The sequence below is a fragment of the Azolla caroliniana genome, unplaced genomic scaffold, assembly GCF_043228905.1.
Source record: "Azolla caroliniana isolate FFs.n. ecotype wild unplaced genomic scaffold, voAzoCaro1.0.p SCAF_5, whole genome shotgun sequence".
NCBI lineage: Eukaryota > Viridiplantae > Streptophyta > Polypodiopsida > Salviniales > Salviniaceae > Azolla > Azolla caroliniana.
The window spans coordinates 8,755,420-8,771,354 of record NW_028230440.1 but is presented as its reverse complement, the minus strand read 5'-3'; the positions used below and the strand labels follow the sequence as shown (position 1 = coordinate 8,771,354).

At 44.2% G+C, this 15,935-nt stretch overlaps 1 protein-coding gene across 1 annotated transcript; it reads left to right on the top strand.

The window, feature by feature from the left end:
• Window positions 1-627: 627 nt before the first annotated feature.
• Window positions 628-4,483, top strand: LOC147864066 (uncharacterized). The gene is made up of 4 exons (XM_087319338.1): window positions 628-1,327; window positions 1,387-1,703; window positions 2,819-3,153; window positions 3,199-4,483. Exons 1-4 carry the CDS (start codon window positions 628-630, stop codon window positions 4,481-4,483), a joined length of 2,637 nt encoding a protein of 878 aa, XP_087175464.1.
• Window positions 4,484-15,935: the final 11,452 nt, after the last annotated feature.

Below are 15,935 nucleotides of genomic sequence, written 5' to 3'. Positions count from 1 at the left end.
AGCTATGACGCGGCTCACACACACTCTCTCACTCGTTCTCTTATGTACACTACAGCTTCTATTCTTCTCTGTTCATCACACACATAAAGTTTGCCCTAGTTGTATATATACCTATACAACTTTCTGGCTATTTACATACATAGCCCTCATGGGGCGCACACTTAAACTATTTACAGATATAGTCTCCCGAGTCACTCATCATCTCGGCTCCTCTCTCTCTCCCCATCCGGGAGACTTGTTTCCTAACATCATCATTATTATTATTACTATAATAATAATAGTCAAATCTTCAAACAGTCGACTCACTATTTTCGACTCTTCGACTGTCGGCTTTCCGAATAGTCGGTTCTTCCTCCCACTAGAGAGACATATTCCCAACAATTAATTGTTCCAAAAATAATAAAGTTTATGTTTCTTATACTGGAGCAATCTCATTTTCTTCTATTGATGATTTAAATCGTAAAAGCTAGGTAAATATGGAAGACATTTGGGTGATGCTTCTTAAACATCGACTTTCCTTTGTGGATACCATTGGCGAATTGGAAAATTCTTTGTATTCAAATGAAGGTCGGTCATTTTTTATTCCAACCAATTCAGTGGATATGTATTGCAACATTTCAAAATCGGATGGATGTGGTTGCTCGCGTCCATACTAAATATAAGACAGTGGATCGGAAAGTTCGACCCTTAGCAGAACCATTGCCAGCTGATAGCATAGATCGGCTAAAAAGGGTGAAGAAAGAACCAATGTTACGGGATCCAAGGATGATTGGTCATGTGTTTACGGAGTCTTCGCAAGGGAAGCTTCAGATAGGAGGGGGTGATTTCCTTAATCAAGCTGAAGAAAGCCAATTTCGAAAGATGTTATGTCAACATGGTAAGGCTTTTGCTTTTTCACCTTCAGAGATAGGTTGTGTGGACCCACAACAGGTGGAGCCAATGGTTATCTTTACTGTCCCTCATATGCCTTGGAACTTGAAACCAATTCTTGTTCCAAGAGCTCATATTCCGAAACTCATTGAGTTGCTAAAAGAGAAGGTGTGGATGGGTATCTTGGAACCTTCGAATGCTCCATATTCTAACAGGTGGTTTACAGTACCAAAAAAGAATGGATCTCTCAAGTTCATTCAAGATCTCCAACCAGTTAACAAAGTAACGATTCGGAATTCAGGAGTTGGTCCCGTCATGGATTCCTTCGCAGAATCTTTTGCAGGTAGAGCTATCTACTCCATGGCTGATTTGTATTCCGGATATGATCAATTTCAGCTTGTTTTGGATAGTAGGGATATTACTACAATGCATACACCTATTGGGTTGGTTCGAATGTGTACTTTACCACAAGGCGCAACTAATTATGTCGCTCATATGATGAACGCAATGAATAAGGTGCTCAAGGATCACATTCTTCATCGAACAATGCCTTCTTGGATGACATTCCGATTAAAGGATGTGTAGAAGAGGAGAAGGATGAAGAAGTTGGGTCGGATGGATGTCGGAAATTCGTCTCAGATCATATAGCAGACTATGAAGACATATTGAAGAATTTAGAGGCACATTTGACAATTTTTGGAGAAAAATCAAGTTTTGGTATATCTAAAGTGCAAATTGTGGGACATTTGTGTGGCCCCTATGGTCGGAAACCTGATCCAGCCATGGTGGACTGCATCAATGCAATGGAGGATATCTGCAAGTCAACATCAGAAGTAAGATGGTTTTTAGGTGCATGTGTTTTTTATCATATTTGGATTCCACATTTTGCACATATTGTTGATCCCTTATATAAGTTATTACGGAAAGGACAAAGGTTTATATGGGAGGAGCATACATTGGCCATGAAGAAGATTAAGATACTTTTGTCATCTACACCAGCCTTGCAACGATCTATATATGAGCAAGGTCGACCTATCTTTGTGACTGTAGATGCAAGTCCGACTGGAATTGGATGGTTATTAATCAAGAGGATGAAACAAGAGATTGATATGTTATTCGGTTTGGAGCAAAGATTTTACATGATCAACAAAGAAGGTATGCTCAAATAAAGAGAGAGTTGTGGTGTTAGAGACATAGACTAATGTAAGCATTAGATAAGGATAGAATATAGATGAATAGATAGATCTAGATAGAGAGGAGAGAGAGAAAGAAGGGTGCCGATCCACCTGACCACCCCCGGGCGAAGGGATCGAGACGGACTCGAGCCTCGATCGGCGTCCCATACCACCGCCGTGGCGTCGAGTCATACCTGGTGCTAGAGTGCTCGCTACAAGAGTTCACCCACCACAAGACAGAGTCTCGACGTAGTCAACAAGATAATGAAATGAGGGTAGCTAGGCCTCTATTTATAGCGATACCCAGGGCCCCCAGCCATGTTCACACTTGGCCTAATGGGTTGTCTCAATCCCGAGGATTTAAAAGTAATCCTCCCCTTCTTTACACTCTCGTTTAACCCTCACACTTATCCACGTGTATAGAATACTACGGTAAATTCTCACCACGAGATATTATATGGTCATGCCTGTAACATGTGGGGCATAGTTTCTGCCATTAAAGCAAACAAGGATTATTTGATTAGATCGGAAGTGGTTATATAGACGGATTGTCTACCGATCCTTGGAATGATTTCAGGATGCTCTTCTATAGATATATCCATGTTGAGATGGATTGCCTATATTAAAACATTTAACCCAGAGATCCGACACATTACAGGGAAAACCAATGTTATGGCTGATATGTTATCCCGAGCACGTTTCTAGAGCCATTTTCTCTGGAGGAAGAGGATGATTTTGATAATGGATTCTTTTGTAATGAGATTGGTTTGTAGGTGCCTAAATTTAGAGAGGAGGAATATGAAGGAGAGCTATTGCAAATCGGGAAATTCCTACAAGCACAAGAAGGAAGCCCTTATTGGACACCAAAGGATTTTCGGCTATTCAAGAAGAAGGCTTATAGGTTTCTCTTGAAGGATGGATATCTTTGGAGACTTGCAAAGAAAGTTAAGGATCCTCCAACTCGAGCTATCAGTTTACAGGTTCAGAAAAATAAGATTATTTCCGATTTTCATGATAATCATTGTGCTAGACATAAAGGAGTGGTCAACACATTTTCGAAGATTAAGGATCAGTATTGGTGGAAGGGAATGTATGCGGATATCCAAAGGTATGTGGAATCATGCATTGAATGTCAAATGTATTTTGATTATAGGGTGAGAGATGAGCTACATCCGACGTACTCACCTGTGTTGCATTATAAGTGGATGGTGGATATAGTTCATATGCCCTCTCGTCGAAATCAAATGAAATACTTGGTTCTTGCTCGAGAAGATTTGTCCAACCAAGTGGAAGGAAGACCTCTCCGAAACAAGTCTGCATCGGCCGTTCTAAAGTTTTTATTAGAGGATGTAATTTGTAGATATGGTAATGTTGGGCAGATTGTAACAAATCGAGGGGAGCTTGATTCAGATGAGGCTCGAATGTTCTTCCAAAGATTCGGGATCCAATTGACTTTGACTACTGCATACAATCCAGAGGGAAATGGTAAAGTGGAAAGGGGCCATGGTTCGATTGTGAAAGCTTTGGTCAAAGCATGTGATGGCCGAATTTCTATGTGGCCTGACATGCTTCCTTATGCTCTCTGGGCTGATAGATGCACTCACAACTCTGTTACGGGATTTATTCCATCGGAACTACTTTTTGGTCAGATGCCTATTATGCCTACGGAGCAAATGATTCCCACTTGGGGAGTTTTACCTTGGGAAGATCACATGGAACGTGAAGATTTGTTGGCTATTCAAATTCGGCAATTAGAGAATAGGCCGAAGGATATAGCTGAAGCCGCCAGGAAACAACAAGAAGTTCGATTGAAGAATAAGGATCGATTTGACAAGAGACATCGAGTTCGGAATATTCCCATTGAAAAAGGAGATTGGGTTTTGGTGTTTGATAGTAGCCGTGCGCATCAACACAAATCTATTAAAAAATTCTCTCATCGATGGTTTGGGTCATATCGAGTGGTAGAAGTCCGGCAAAATGGAACATATATCTTGTCCGAATTTGATGGAACTCTCCTTCGAATTCTGATTGCTGGTAAACAAATTAAACTCTTTAAACAAAGAGCCTCTCTTGTTCCTGACATTTTGCAGGATGAACGATCCGTGGAAGCTAATTCGAATTGGGAAGAAGATGTTCATGACGTGGCAACTACAACTATCCAATTAGAAGCGGTAACAACAATTTCATCACATGATACTCATCTAGAAGAGAAAGTAAACAAGAAGTTTGAAGGGGAGAAGATGTCTCTCATGTCGATTCCAGAATTGAATGAAGATGATTGGCATGCATCAAATGTTCAAATAAAAGGAAAGAAGACTTTGGTTGAATTTTCTCCACTTGGCACATACCGGAGGATGTGTAGGTTAGGAGGGGGTGCATGTCGTAAAGGGATACGACCAATTGGTGCCACCATGATTCCACACTTGCCGCAACTATAACCACGCATCTCGACTTGGTTCGGTGACCCATCACTCCTTGGAGATCCACCTAATTCAACTCATTGGAGTTGATTTACATTCTAGGCTCAAAGTTCTTTAGTATTATTGTTCTTAGGGATTTATTTGCATTATTTTAGAACAAATGTTGTTTAGTCAAAACCATGTAATGTATTTCATGTGCACCATATAACGCACATGCAAAGTTTCTCTACATGTGTGCTACATGGCCCACATGCTTTATATCGCACACATGCACAAGCTTCTCTAGGTGTGTGCCACATGGCCTACATGTAATGAAAATCAAAGAGTCCTATTTTGTAAAGGGTTTTTCTCTCGAAGAAATAGTGAATCTCCTATTTTGGCATTTCTTCTTCCTTTGCGTTTGAGGAGTAGCGTTGTACGGTATTTTCTTGATTACTCTCAATTCTGACGTCTGTTTTCGACGTTCTATAGCTCGTTGGAAAGCTCTTCCAAAGGGCTTTCCAATCTGTATTTGCACAATTAATTTGGTTACGTAGGTGGAACAATATAAGGGTTTTTTTCTTCACAGGTAGGGCTGCAAACCACTCGTGACTATTGAGATACTTCCGGCTCGACTTCCCACTCTTCTCTTTCATCTTCTTATTTCCACTCTCCTGGTTCAGAACTCTAGTGGTTCCGCCCGGACACGCCAAGCTCTTATACGCAACGTGCTTTGACACGACAACGGTCGAGCGAAGGAGGAACATACAAGGTACGTGAGGGACAGTATCCGACATGCGATCGGAGTGATCGGGAGGCCAATCGAAGGACATGCACGACAGACAAAGGAAGGGCAGTCAGATCGACAACATCATTCGAGCGGCGTACTATGACTGACCGTGGAGGACGGTGCGAGCGCCGGATATGGTGGATCAGATGGAGCTGATAGTTCGAGAACATGTGGCGGATACAACGGATTGGGAGGCTACGGTGGTTCATGTGGAAAGGACGGGCATGCTCGAAGTGGAAGACGAAGTCGGACGAGGTCGACAAGGATGCAAAGGAACTAGGTTGATCACCATTTCCGAAAATCTCACCTCTTGCCCTTTCTTGGCACATACCGGTGGATGTGCGGTTTGGTGGGGGGGTTTGTCATGAGGATTTTTGGCCATGATGAGAAAACCGAGTGGGATAAATAAAATGGGGATGTGCAACATTACACATGCACTTGATAGACTTGTAAAATAAGATTAAAAAAACAAATGTAAAAAGGAAAGGTAAAATGTAAGGTGTTAAAAGTGCACTACAAAAATTCATAAAGTGTAAATGTGATGTGCACTTATGTGCACATACACATGTAGACTAAAGGGGAGTACATGAAGTACGGGTGTAGTAAGTAGTGGGCATAGTGTGTGTGTGTGTGAGGGGAGGGACTTAAGGCCCCATCAATCGCTCCTCCTAAGATCAAGGCAAATATTCCCCATTGAAAGAAGGGTGTGCCTCTCTTTTTGTAATGTGCCTCACCCCTTTCTCCTATCAAAGGGTGTGAGGGGTCACCATTGTGGGGGTCGCCATTTTGTCATTTTGAGGTAGACCGTTAGGGTTTTAGCAATTCTTATTCCCCATCTCGTTTTAGGGTTTCTCTTAGAGGTTCCACTCTCTATCATTTCTTTTCATTAGGGTTAGTTCTTCTTCTTCTTTCCCTATCCAGTTAGGGTTTCGTTTAGTGGTGCTTACGTTCGGCCAACATGGCCATGCCAATTTTCTTTCCTTCTCTCACTCCCTAGTCTAAGACCGCATGTGGTCCCACCCAGATCCGACACGTATGCGCGGATTTTCGTGACAACGTTCTTCACGAGGTGGATGGCACTTTGACTATCGCAATAGAGCCGAAATTCCTCTTATTGGATCCCTAGCTCTCCGATGAAGTCCTTCATCCAGATTACCTCTTTGCTGGCTTCTACGGCCACCATGTATTCCGCTTCCGTTATTGACAGTGCAACGGACTTTTGGAGGCTCGACTACCACAATATGGCTCCCCCTGCATAAGTCATAACATATCCAGACATTGACCGGTTGGCATTTGCATCAGTCAACATGTCTGAATTCATGAAGCCTACCAATTGGGGTTTACCTAAACCGAATCGGAGGCACATATTCGAAGTGCCACTTGTAGTCAGAAGCCTCATGTACGCAATGGTGTGTACACGATTGGATATCGGATATGCAGTCAAAGTGGTCCTTTTCCGGATTGCTCATGAACTAACTAACCACTTCGACTGCATATCCGATATCCAGAGTTGTACACACCATTGCATACATGAGGCTTCCGACTACAGAGGCATACGGTATCTTCATCATTTTCGAATTCTCTATCTTTGTCTTCGGGCTTTGTTTCCCAGTTAACTTGCAGTTTGGCGGAAGTGTCGACCCGACGGGGTTCGCATCCGACATGTTGAACCTTTGAAGCACTTTTGTCACATACTTCTCCTGTGACAGCCACAACTGTTTCTTCGACTGGTCCCGAATTATGTGCATTCCCAAAATTTGTCTCGTCGAATGACCGGTTCAAGGCGTTCTTCAACATTCTGATTTTGATACGGTCCCGCTCGACGATGAGCATGTCGTCCACATACAGCAGGAATATCAGGTGTCGTGACTCTTGAGTAGGAAGCAGAGAGAGAGCGATGGCGATAGAGATAACGATAACGATAGAGATGGCGAGAGCGGTAGAGATAGCGATAGTGATAGCAAAAGAGAGTGAAAGAGGGAGAGAGTGCGAGAGAGAGAAAAGTATAAGTGAGAGATAAGAAATGGGAATGAGATTATATTATGAGAAAGAAGATTACAAGGAGTAGGCTAAGGGCTAAAGACTGGTGTTGAACCGAATGAGTTGTGATGAGTGTATGGACTCTTATTTATAGGCCCTTATGGAGTATTCTAGAATGTTCTAGAATATTTTAGATATTTATGAATAATAATAATAATAAATATAATCATGAAATATTCAAGAACATTCTAGAATAATCTAGAATGTTCTAAATATCTCGTAATAACTAAACATATAATTATTATGATTACATCTCACATATGTTATTACAATGGTTAAAGTACAATATGTAAACCAAGAGGTTATGGGTTCGATTCCTGGTTCGCCAAGATGAATGTCATGATAAGCCAAGATGTATGTCTTCATGACATCAGGAAGTCGCCTCCATAAAATTTCTTCACGAACATGTAGTGGTTGGCCTATGTCTTGTGGTATCCATGGTCGGTCATGAAGGAGTCAAACTTCCGGTACCATTGCCAGGGAGCTTGCTTCAGTCTGTATAAGCTCTTCTTCAACCGGCACACCAGGTTCTCCTTCCCTTTCTTGATAAATCCTTCTGGCTATTGCATGTAGATCTCTTCTTCGAGCTCGCCATGTAGGAACGTCGTCTTGATGTCTAGTTGCTCTACCTCGAGGTCCATGCTTGCCGCTATGCTCAACACCGTATGGATGAATGTCATCTTCACCATCGGGGCAAAGATCTCATCAAAATCCACTCCTTTCTTCTACTGGAAACCCTTCACCACAATGCGGGCTTTGTATCTCACTGGATTTCCGGCTTTCCGGCGTCTCCCAGTTTCAGCTTGTACACCCACTTGTTCCTGAGCGATCTCTTTCCTTTCGGCAGTTGCATCAGGTCATATGTGTGGTTCTCATGTAGGGAATCCATCTCATCTTGCATGGCACTCAACCACTTGCGGTTGTGGGTGTCTTTCTTTACTTCTTCGAAGCTTTTCGACTGCCCCCTCGTCGGTCAGTAAAACGTGCTCTAGATCAGGAAATCTCCAAGGCGCTCTTCTCTCCCTAAGAGGATATCTTCTTCCTTGGTTTTCTAACACTTCATCTAATTCTTCATCCGAATCTGGTTTGGGATCTTGTCTGCTTTCAGTGTTTGGATCTTCTTCGGTTGATTCGGTTCCTTGGACTCCAGAATTGGCCGGTTCATTATGGTCTTCTGTTGACATCCGACTTCCGATCGGGTGTGTCCTTGCATCTTTCAAACGAGCTCTGTCGATCCACCCGGAGTCCACTATCTTCTTCTCCGATTCCCAATTGACAATGGTCTTGTCTTCCATAAAGACTATGTCTCGACTACAGAAGACCTTCTCATCAACCAAGTCCCACACCCGATAGCCGAACTCATCATTGTTGTATCCAAGGAATATGCATGGTGGGTACTTCGGATCCAATTTTTCTCTCTTGTCCTTTCCTACATGCACGTAGGCAAGACAATCGAACACCTTTAGATGCCGATAAGACACGTCTTTACCAGTCCATACTCTCTATGGTGTGTCTCCGTCCAAGGGCGCTGAGGGTGACTTATTTATCACATATGTCGTTGTCATCAACACCTCAACCCAAAACTTCTTGGGTAGCTTGGCACGTGCCAGCATACTCCATTACAGTTTGATTCATCCTTTTGGCCAATCCGTTTAGCTTTGGTGTCTTTGGCACAGTAAATTTGAGCCAAATTCCTTTCGACCAACGATAATCCTCAAACTACCCCCGATACTCTCCACCATTGTCCGCTCGAACTGCCTTCAATTTTAGGCTGGTTTCTCTTTCCACTCTTGCGTGGAACTCCTTGAAAATGGTCAACACCTAATCCTTCGTCTTTAGGTGTGAGACCCACAACTTCCAGTTGTGGTTATCTATGAACGTCATGAAGTACTGCGATCCAGCATGTGACTTCGTGTCAACTTGGCATACATCGGTATGCACGAGAACTAGTGGTTCTTTCCGTCTTGTTGGTGGTCGGGTTCAGAAAGAGGTTCGGTTTTGCTTGCCAGCCAAGCAATCGGTGCACCTCTCAAGCTGCACGTCTTTTACCTCCAGAATGAGGTTATCTTCATCAAGTTTACGCATCCCTTTCTGGCTCATGTGGCACAAGAGGTTGTGCCACAACTCAACGGCAGTGTCGGATACCATGTTCGCATCATATCTGAGCATGCATCAGGTATAGTGTGTTGACCTTCCAAGCTCGGGCCACGATCAAGCTCCCTTTGCTGAACTTCATGAATCTGTTCCAGACGCTATGAATGTAGCCTTCATCATCTAGCCGGTCGGCTGATATCAGGTTCAGTCGAACCTTCGAAACGTGTTGGACATCTTCCAGCAGCAATTTGCACCCAGACATCTCCTATACTAACAATTCGGCATGCACCTTCATTTCCCATCCTTACATAGTCGTGATCTCCGGCTCTGTAGGATCCGAATCACTTCCTGTCGGGATTCAGATGAAACGACGCTCCAGAGTTGACCACCCACGTCATTTCATCACTAACAAGATGTTGTTGAGAAATCGTTGCGGAATAGATCACAATAAACGAACTGCGCGCTGAAATACGAATCACAGAAAAATGCTACAAAAAGACAAGATGAACAATGGTGCACAGAGATTTACGTGGAAACCCTAAAACTGGGAAAACCACGGGTGAACAGAATCTTCACTATACAAAGTGGATATACAACACTCTGTCGAGTGTATCAGCCGCACAAGGCTCTTCGCGTCTGTTGTTACTCACACAGCTATGGCGCAGCTCACACACACGCTCTTGCTCTCGCTCTCCTGCACACTACAACTTTTATTTCTACTCTGTTCATCACTCTCATAAAGTTTGCCCTAGTTGTATATATACTTACACAACTTTTTGGCTATTTACATACGTAGCCCTCATGGGGCGCACACTTAGACTATTTACAAGTATAGTCACCCGAGTTGGCTATTTACACTCATCAACTCGGCTCCTCTCTCTTTCCCATTTGGAGTGACTTGTTTCCACACATCCTCATTATTATTATTACTATAATGATAATAGTCGAATCTTCAAACAGTGGACTCACTGTTTTCGACTGTCGGCTTTCCGAACAGTCGGATCTTCCCTTTCATCGACTGTCGGCTTTCCGATCAGTCGGTTCTTCCTCCCACTGGAGGACATATTCCCAACAAACTCCCCCTTCACTCCTGTGGGAGGAAATCTGTCAGTCTTGTATTTTGTCGACAAACTCTGAGTCTTTCCCTTGGTAGGTTCTTCGTCAGCATGTCAGATCCATTGTCGTTGATATGGATCTTTTCAAGGGAAAACTCTCCATCTTCGACTCTCTCTCTCAACCAATGATACCTTCTCTGTATGTGCTTGGTCCGAGAGTGGTATGCCACTTTCTTGGCTAGATGTAGGGCACTTTGGCTATCACAATGAAGCAAGAACTCCTTTTGCTTCATGCCTAGTTCGGAGAAAATTTCTCATCCAAATCAGCTCTTTTCTGGCTTCTACCGCTGCCATATACTCTGCCTCTGTAGTCGACAAGGCTACAGACTTCTGCAGTCGTGACTGCCACGACACTGCTCCCCCTGCATAGGTCATCACGTACCCTAACGTGGATTGGCTTGAGTCGACATCTCCTGACATGTCTGAATCGGTAAAACCTTCCAGCATAGGTTTTCCAACACCATACCTTAGGCACACCCCCGAGGTGCCCTTTATGTACCTGAGTATCCATTTCACCATTGCCCAGTGTTCTCTCCCTGGATTACTCATATATCGGCTTACTGCTCCCACAGCAAATGCTATGTCCAGTCTCATACAGACCATAGCATACATTAGACTGCCGACAGCTGAGGCATATGGTACCTCCTTCATCTCAGCCTTTTCCTTCTGCCCTTCTGGACACTGCTTCGCATTTAGTCTACAATTTGTCAGCAACACGGAGCCGACCGGCTTTGTGTTTGACATGTTGAATCTATCTAGGATCTTCGTCACATACTTCTGTTGTGACAACCATAGTGCCTTCCGAGCTCTGTCTCAGGTTATGTGCATTCCTAGGATTTGCTTTGCCGGTCCAAGGTCTTTCATAACAAATGATTTGCCGAGAGCTTTCTTCAAGCTTCCAATCTTCCTTGCATCTTGGCCGACTATCAACATATCATCAACATATAGCAAGAGAATCAAGAAATCTCCTTCTTCATACCTTTTGACGAATACACAATGACCGGCCTGAGTTTTCTGGAACCGATGTTCCATCATGAAGGACTTGAATTTCTTGTACCATTGGCATGGAGCTTGTTTCAGACCATTCAAGCTTTTCCTCAGTCGACACACCAAATTCTCTTTCCCTTTATCCTCAAATCCTTCGAGTTGTTGCATGTATATTTCTTCTTCTAGCTCCCCGTGCAGAAATGCGGTTTTGACATCCAACCGTTCGATCTCCAAATCCATGATGGCCGTTATGCTCAGAATAGTTCGTATGGATGTCATCTTCACGACTTGTGCGAATATTTTGTCAAAGTCGACGCCCTTCCTCTGTTGAAAACCCTTCACCACTATGCGGGCTTTATACCTGGGCTCGTTGTTGACTTCTCCAGTCTTGACCCTGTAGACCCATTTATTCCTGAGTGCTCTCTTACATTTCGGCAGCTCTACTAGGTCATAGGTGTAATTTGCGTGCAAGGATTCCATCTCCTCTTGCATCGCGTTCAGCCATTTTTTCTCTGCTCTCGTCAGCAATGGCTTCTTCATAGCACTCTGGTTCACCGTCATCAGTCAAGAGGATGTATTGACTAGCATATGTAATCGGTGCCTTCCTTTCTCTGAGTGGGTACCTTCGTCCACTCGTTGTTGGCTCTCTTCCGGATGTCTCTGCCAACTCTTCTCTTTGCTGGGGATTCTGCTCATCAATCGGCATCTCCAGGTTGGACAACTCCAACTCATATTCCTCAATTGATTTTAGCAGGTCTGCCGACTCTAACTCATAGTCTATCAGTCTTTCCGAGTCGACCGACTCGGATTTGGCTCTATCAGCCAGTTGTCTCCTTACAGCTGCCGGTGATGACTCACTTGGCCTTAAGTCGATGGTATTCGAGGTTGATTGGGGAGTCGGTTCCAACTTCTATTGCTTCCAGTCTTCAATTGTCTTGTCTTCTAGAAAGTCTACATCCCGACTTTCTCACTACCTTCTTATCGACTAAGTCCCAGAACCTATAGCCAAACTCATCTTCCGAGTATCCCATAAATATGCATGCTTTCGACTTGTTGTCGAGCTTTGACCTCTGATCCTTTGGTACATGCATATACGCCAAGCATCCAAACACCCTCAGGTGTTGGTAGGAGACATCCTTCCCTGTCCACACCCTTTGTGGGACATCACCCTTTAATGGCACTCAAGGAGACCTGATGATCAGATAAACAGTTGTGTACAACGCCTCAGCCCCAACAGGATTTCAGTAGTTTCGCATGAGAGAGCATGCTCCTTACTCTCTCCATGATTGTTCGATTAATCCTCTTTGCAAGCCCGTTCAACTCTGGGCTCTTTGGTATTGTGTATTCAATTCGAATACCTTGGCTCTTGCAGTATTCCTCGAACTGCCCTCTGTACTCGCCACCATTGTTGGTTCGGACAACCTTCAGTTTCCGACCCAACTCTCTTTCAGCTCTTGCCTGGAACTCCTTGAAAACCGACAGTACTTGATCCTTCGTCTTCAATACGAAGGCCCATGTCTTCCGACTATAGTCGTCAATAAACATTACAAAGTATTGTCCTCCTCAATGCGATGGAGCATCCACATAGCACACATCCGTGTGCACTAGTTCCAGTGCAGCTTCTCTTCTTCTTGGTGGTCTTGTATGGAATGTCGTCCTGTTCTGCTTTCCGGCTAAGCAGTCGACACACCTCTCCAGGTGCACACCCTTCACTTCTGGTAGAAGTTTCTGGTCGACTAGCAGGTGCATTCCCTTCTCACTCATGTGGCCTAGCCTCTTATGCCATATCTCCCCTGCCGAGTCGGCTGCCACGTTTACTTCCAATTTGCACAGTCAGGCATGCATCATGTACAATGTGCCTTCTTTCTGTGCTCGGGCCACTATAAGGTTTCCTCGGCAGAACATCCACTTGCCATTCCGAAAGCTACCATTGTAGCCTTTGTCGTCAAGCCTTCCAGTCGATATCAGATTCAATCTAATATCGAGGACATGTCGAACATCCTTCAACGTTAGTCGACACCCTGTCGACATCGTTAAGTACACACTTCCGACTCCGGTTATCTTGCACTCTCCACTATCACCCATCTTTACATAGTCATGATCCCCGGCTATGTAAGTCGAGAAGTACTCTATCAACGGAGTAATGTGAAAGGATGCGCCGGAGTCAATCACCCAAGTGCACTCTTCGCTTGCAAGATTTGCACTTGTCTGTTCACAGATCAGCAGAAGTTCCTCATTGCTCGTAGCAATGGCCGAAGTGTTCTTTTCATCCGGAATTTTCCGGGGTTCGACATTATTTCCAACACTCTTGTCTTTTCTCATGTGTCCGCAGTCCTTCGGGAAGTGTCCAGGTTTTCCGCAATAAAAGTACACAGGCTTACCTCTGCACTTCGATCTAGCGTGGGATTAGTCCGTTCGTTGTGGACTTCTTCTTCGCCGGTTCCTTCCTCTGTCCATATGTTGAGTTAGATTCGACTCTGTTTGGGACAGGACTCCTTTGTATTTCTTCCTTGTCTCCTCGTTTAGGATGCTTGTCTTCACCATTTGTAAAGACAAGTTCTCTTCTTGACAGGAGGTGTTGAGACTAACCACCAGGTTCTCCCAGCTTTCCGGTAGTGTGCACATCAGCAGGATGGCCTACATTGCGTCATCCAAGGGGAACTTGGTCGCCGCAAGTTGATTTACATACCCCATGAACATGCTGATGTGTTCGACGATGCTCTCACCGTCTTTGTATTTCAGCCGTACGATTTTTCTCATCAGCGAGGTTCTATTGAGCGCATTCTTTCTCTCGTACAGACTTGACAGCTTCTGCCACATCTCATGGGCATTCGTGTCGTTCGCCACATGCTGAAGGACCCTTACATCAACACATTGTCGGATTATGGCCACCTCCTTCCTATTCAGAAGCTTCCAGTCCGACTCCAATACCCCCCTAGGTATTTCTGCTCTGTCGACTGGCTCGTACAGCTCTTTAACTATGAGAAGGTCTTTCATCTGTATCTTCCAGTCTACATAGTTTTGTGAGATCAGAACTATCATACCTGGGAAACCGCTAACACCTCCTTCCATGCTTGCACCTCAAGCTCTGATACCAGTTTGTTGAGAAATCGTTGTAGAATATATCACAATAAACGAACTGCGCGCTGAAATACGAATCACAGAAATATGCTACGAAAAGACAAGATGAACAATGGTGCACAGAGATTTACGTGGAAACCCTAAAACGGGGAAAACCACGGGTGAACAGAATCTTCACTATACAAAGTGGATATACAACACTAAGAGAAATACAACACTTTGTCGAGTGTATCAGCCGCACAAGGCTCTTCGCGTCTGTTGTTACTCACACAGCTATGGCGCAGCTCACACACACGCTCTCGCTCTCGCTCTCCTACATACTACAACTTTTATTTCTACTCTGTTCGTCACTCTCATAAAGTTTGCCCTAGTTGTATATATACTTACACAACTTTTTGGCTATTTACATACGTAGCCCTCATGGGGCGCACATTTAGACTATTTACAAGTATAGTCACCCAAGTTGGCTATTTACACTCATCAACTCGGCTCCTCTCTCTTTCCCATCTGGAGTGACTTGTTTCCACACATCATCATCATTATTATTACTATAATGATAATAGTCGAATCTTCAAACAGTGGACTCACTGTTTTCGACTCTTCGACTGTCGGCTTTTCGAACAGTCGGATCTTCCCTGTCATCGACTGTCGGCTTTCCAATCAGTCGATTCTTCCTCCCACTAGAGGGACATATTCCCAACAGATGTAGCTCACTCTCCTTAGTGATGAGTAGCAGTTCTTCTTCGCTTGTTGCGATTGCCGACGTCCCTTTCCAATCTGTACTCTTCTGGTCCAAACCCTTCTTCGAGTCGGCATTGTCAGTTCCTTTCTCCTTCCGGAAGTGTCAGCAATTCTTTTGGAAGTTCCTCCGCTTCCCACAATAGAAGCATGTAAGCTTCCCCCTTGACTTTGACCTCATCCCCGACTTCTCCCAGTTCTGGGAACTTCGATTCCGGCTTCTTCCTTGATTATTGTCAGTTTCAGTAAATAAGGCTTTTGAGTCAGAGATCACTTCCTTGTCTTTCCGACAAGCCTCTTCATCCAGCAAGCTTGATTTTACTCTTGCTAGGGATAGGTGTTTACCTTCCGGCACGGCGTTGCCCAAAGTGACAACTAACGTCTCCCAGGTATCTAGGAGGGAACCAAGTAGCAACAACGCAAGTACCTCATCGGCTAGAGGTACCTCCAATGAGGTTGTCTGATTTATGAGCCCTTGGAAGGCATTCATGTGCTCTACCATGCTGGAGCCGTCTTGATATCCGAACCTCACTAACTTCCAAAAGATCGAGACTCGATTTACGACATTCTTGTTCTCCAACATCGTGCTAGTCTTCTCCAAAAGTTCATTAGCCTTGTTCTCTTCATTGAAGTTATTGTACAGGCT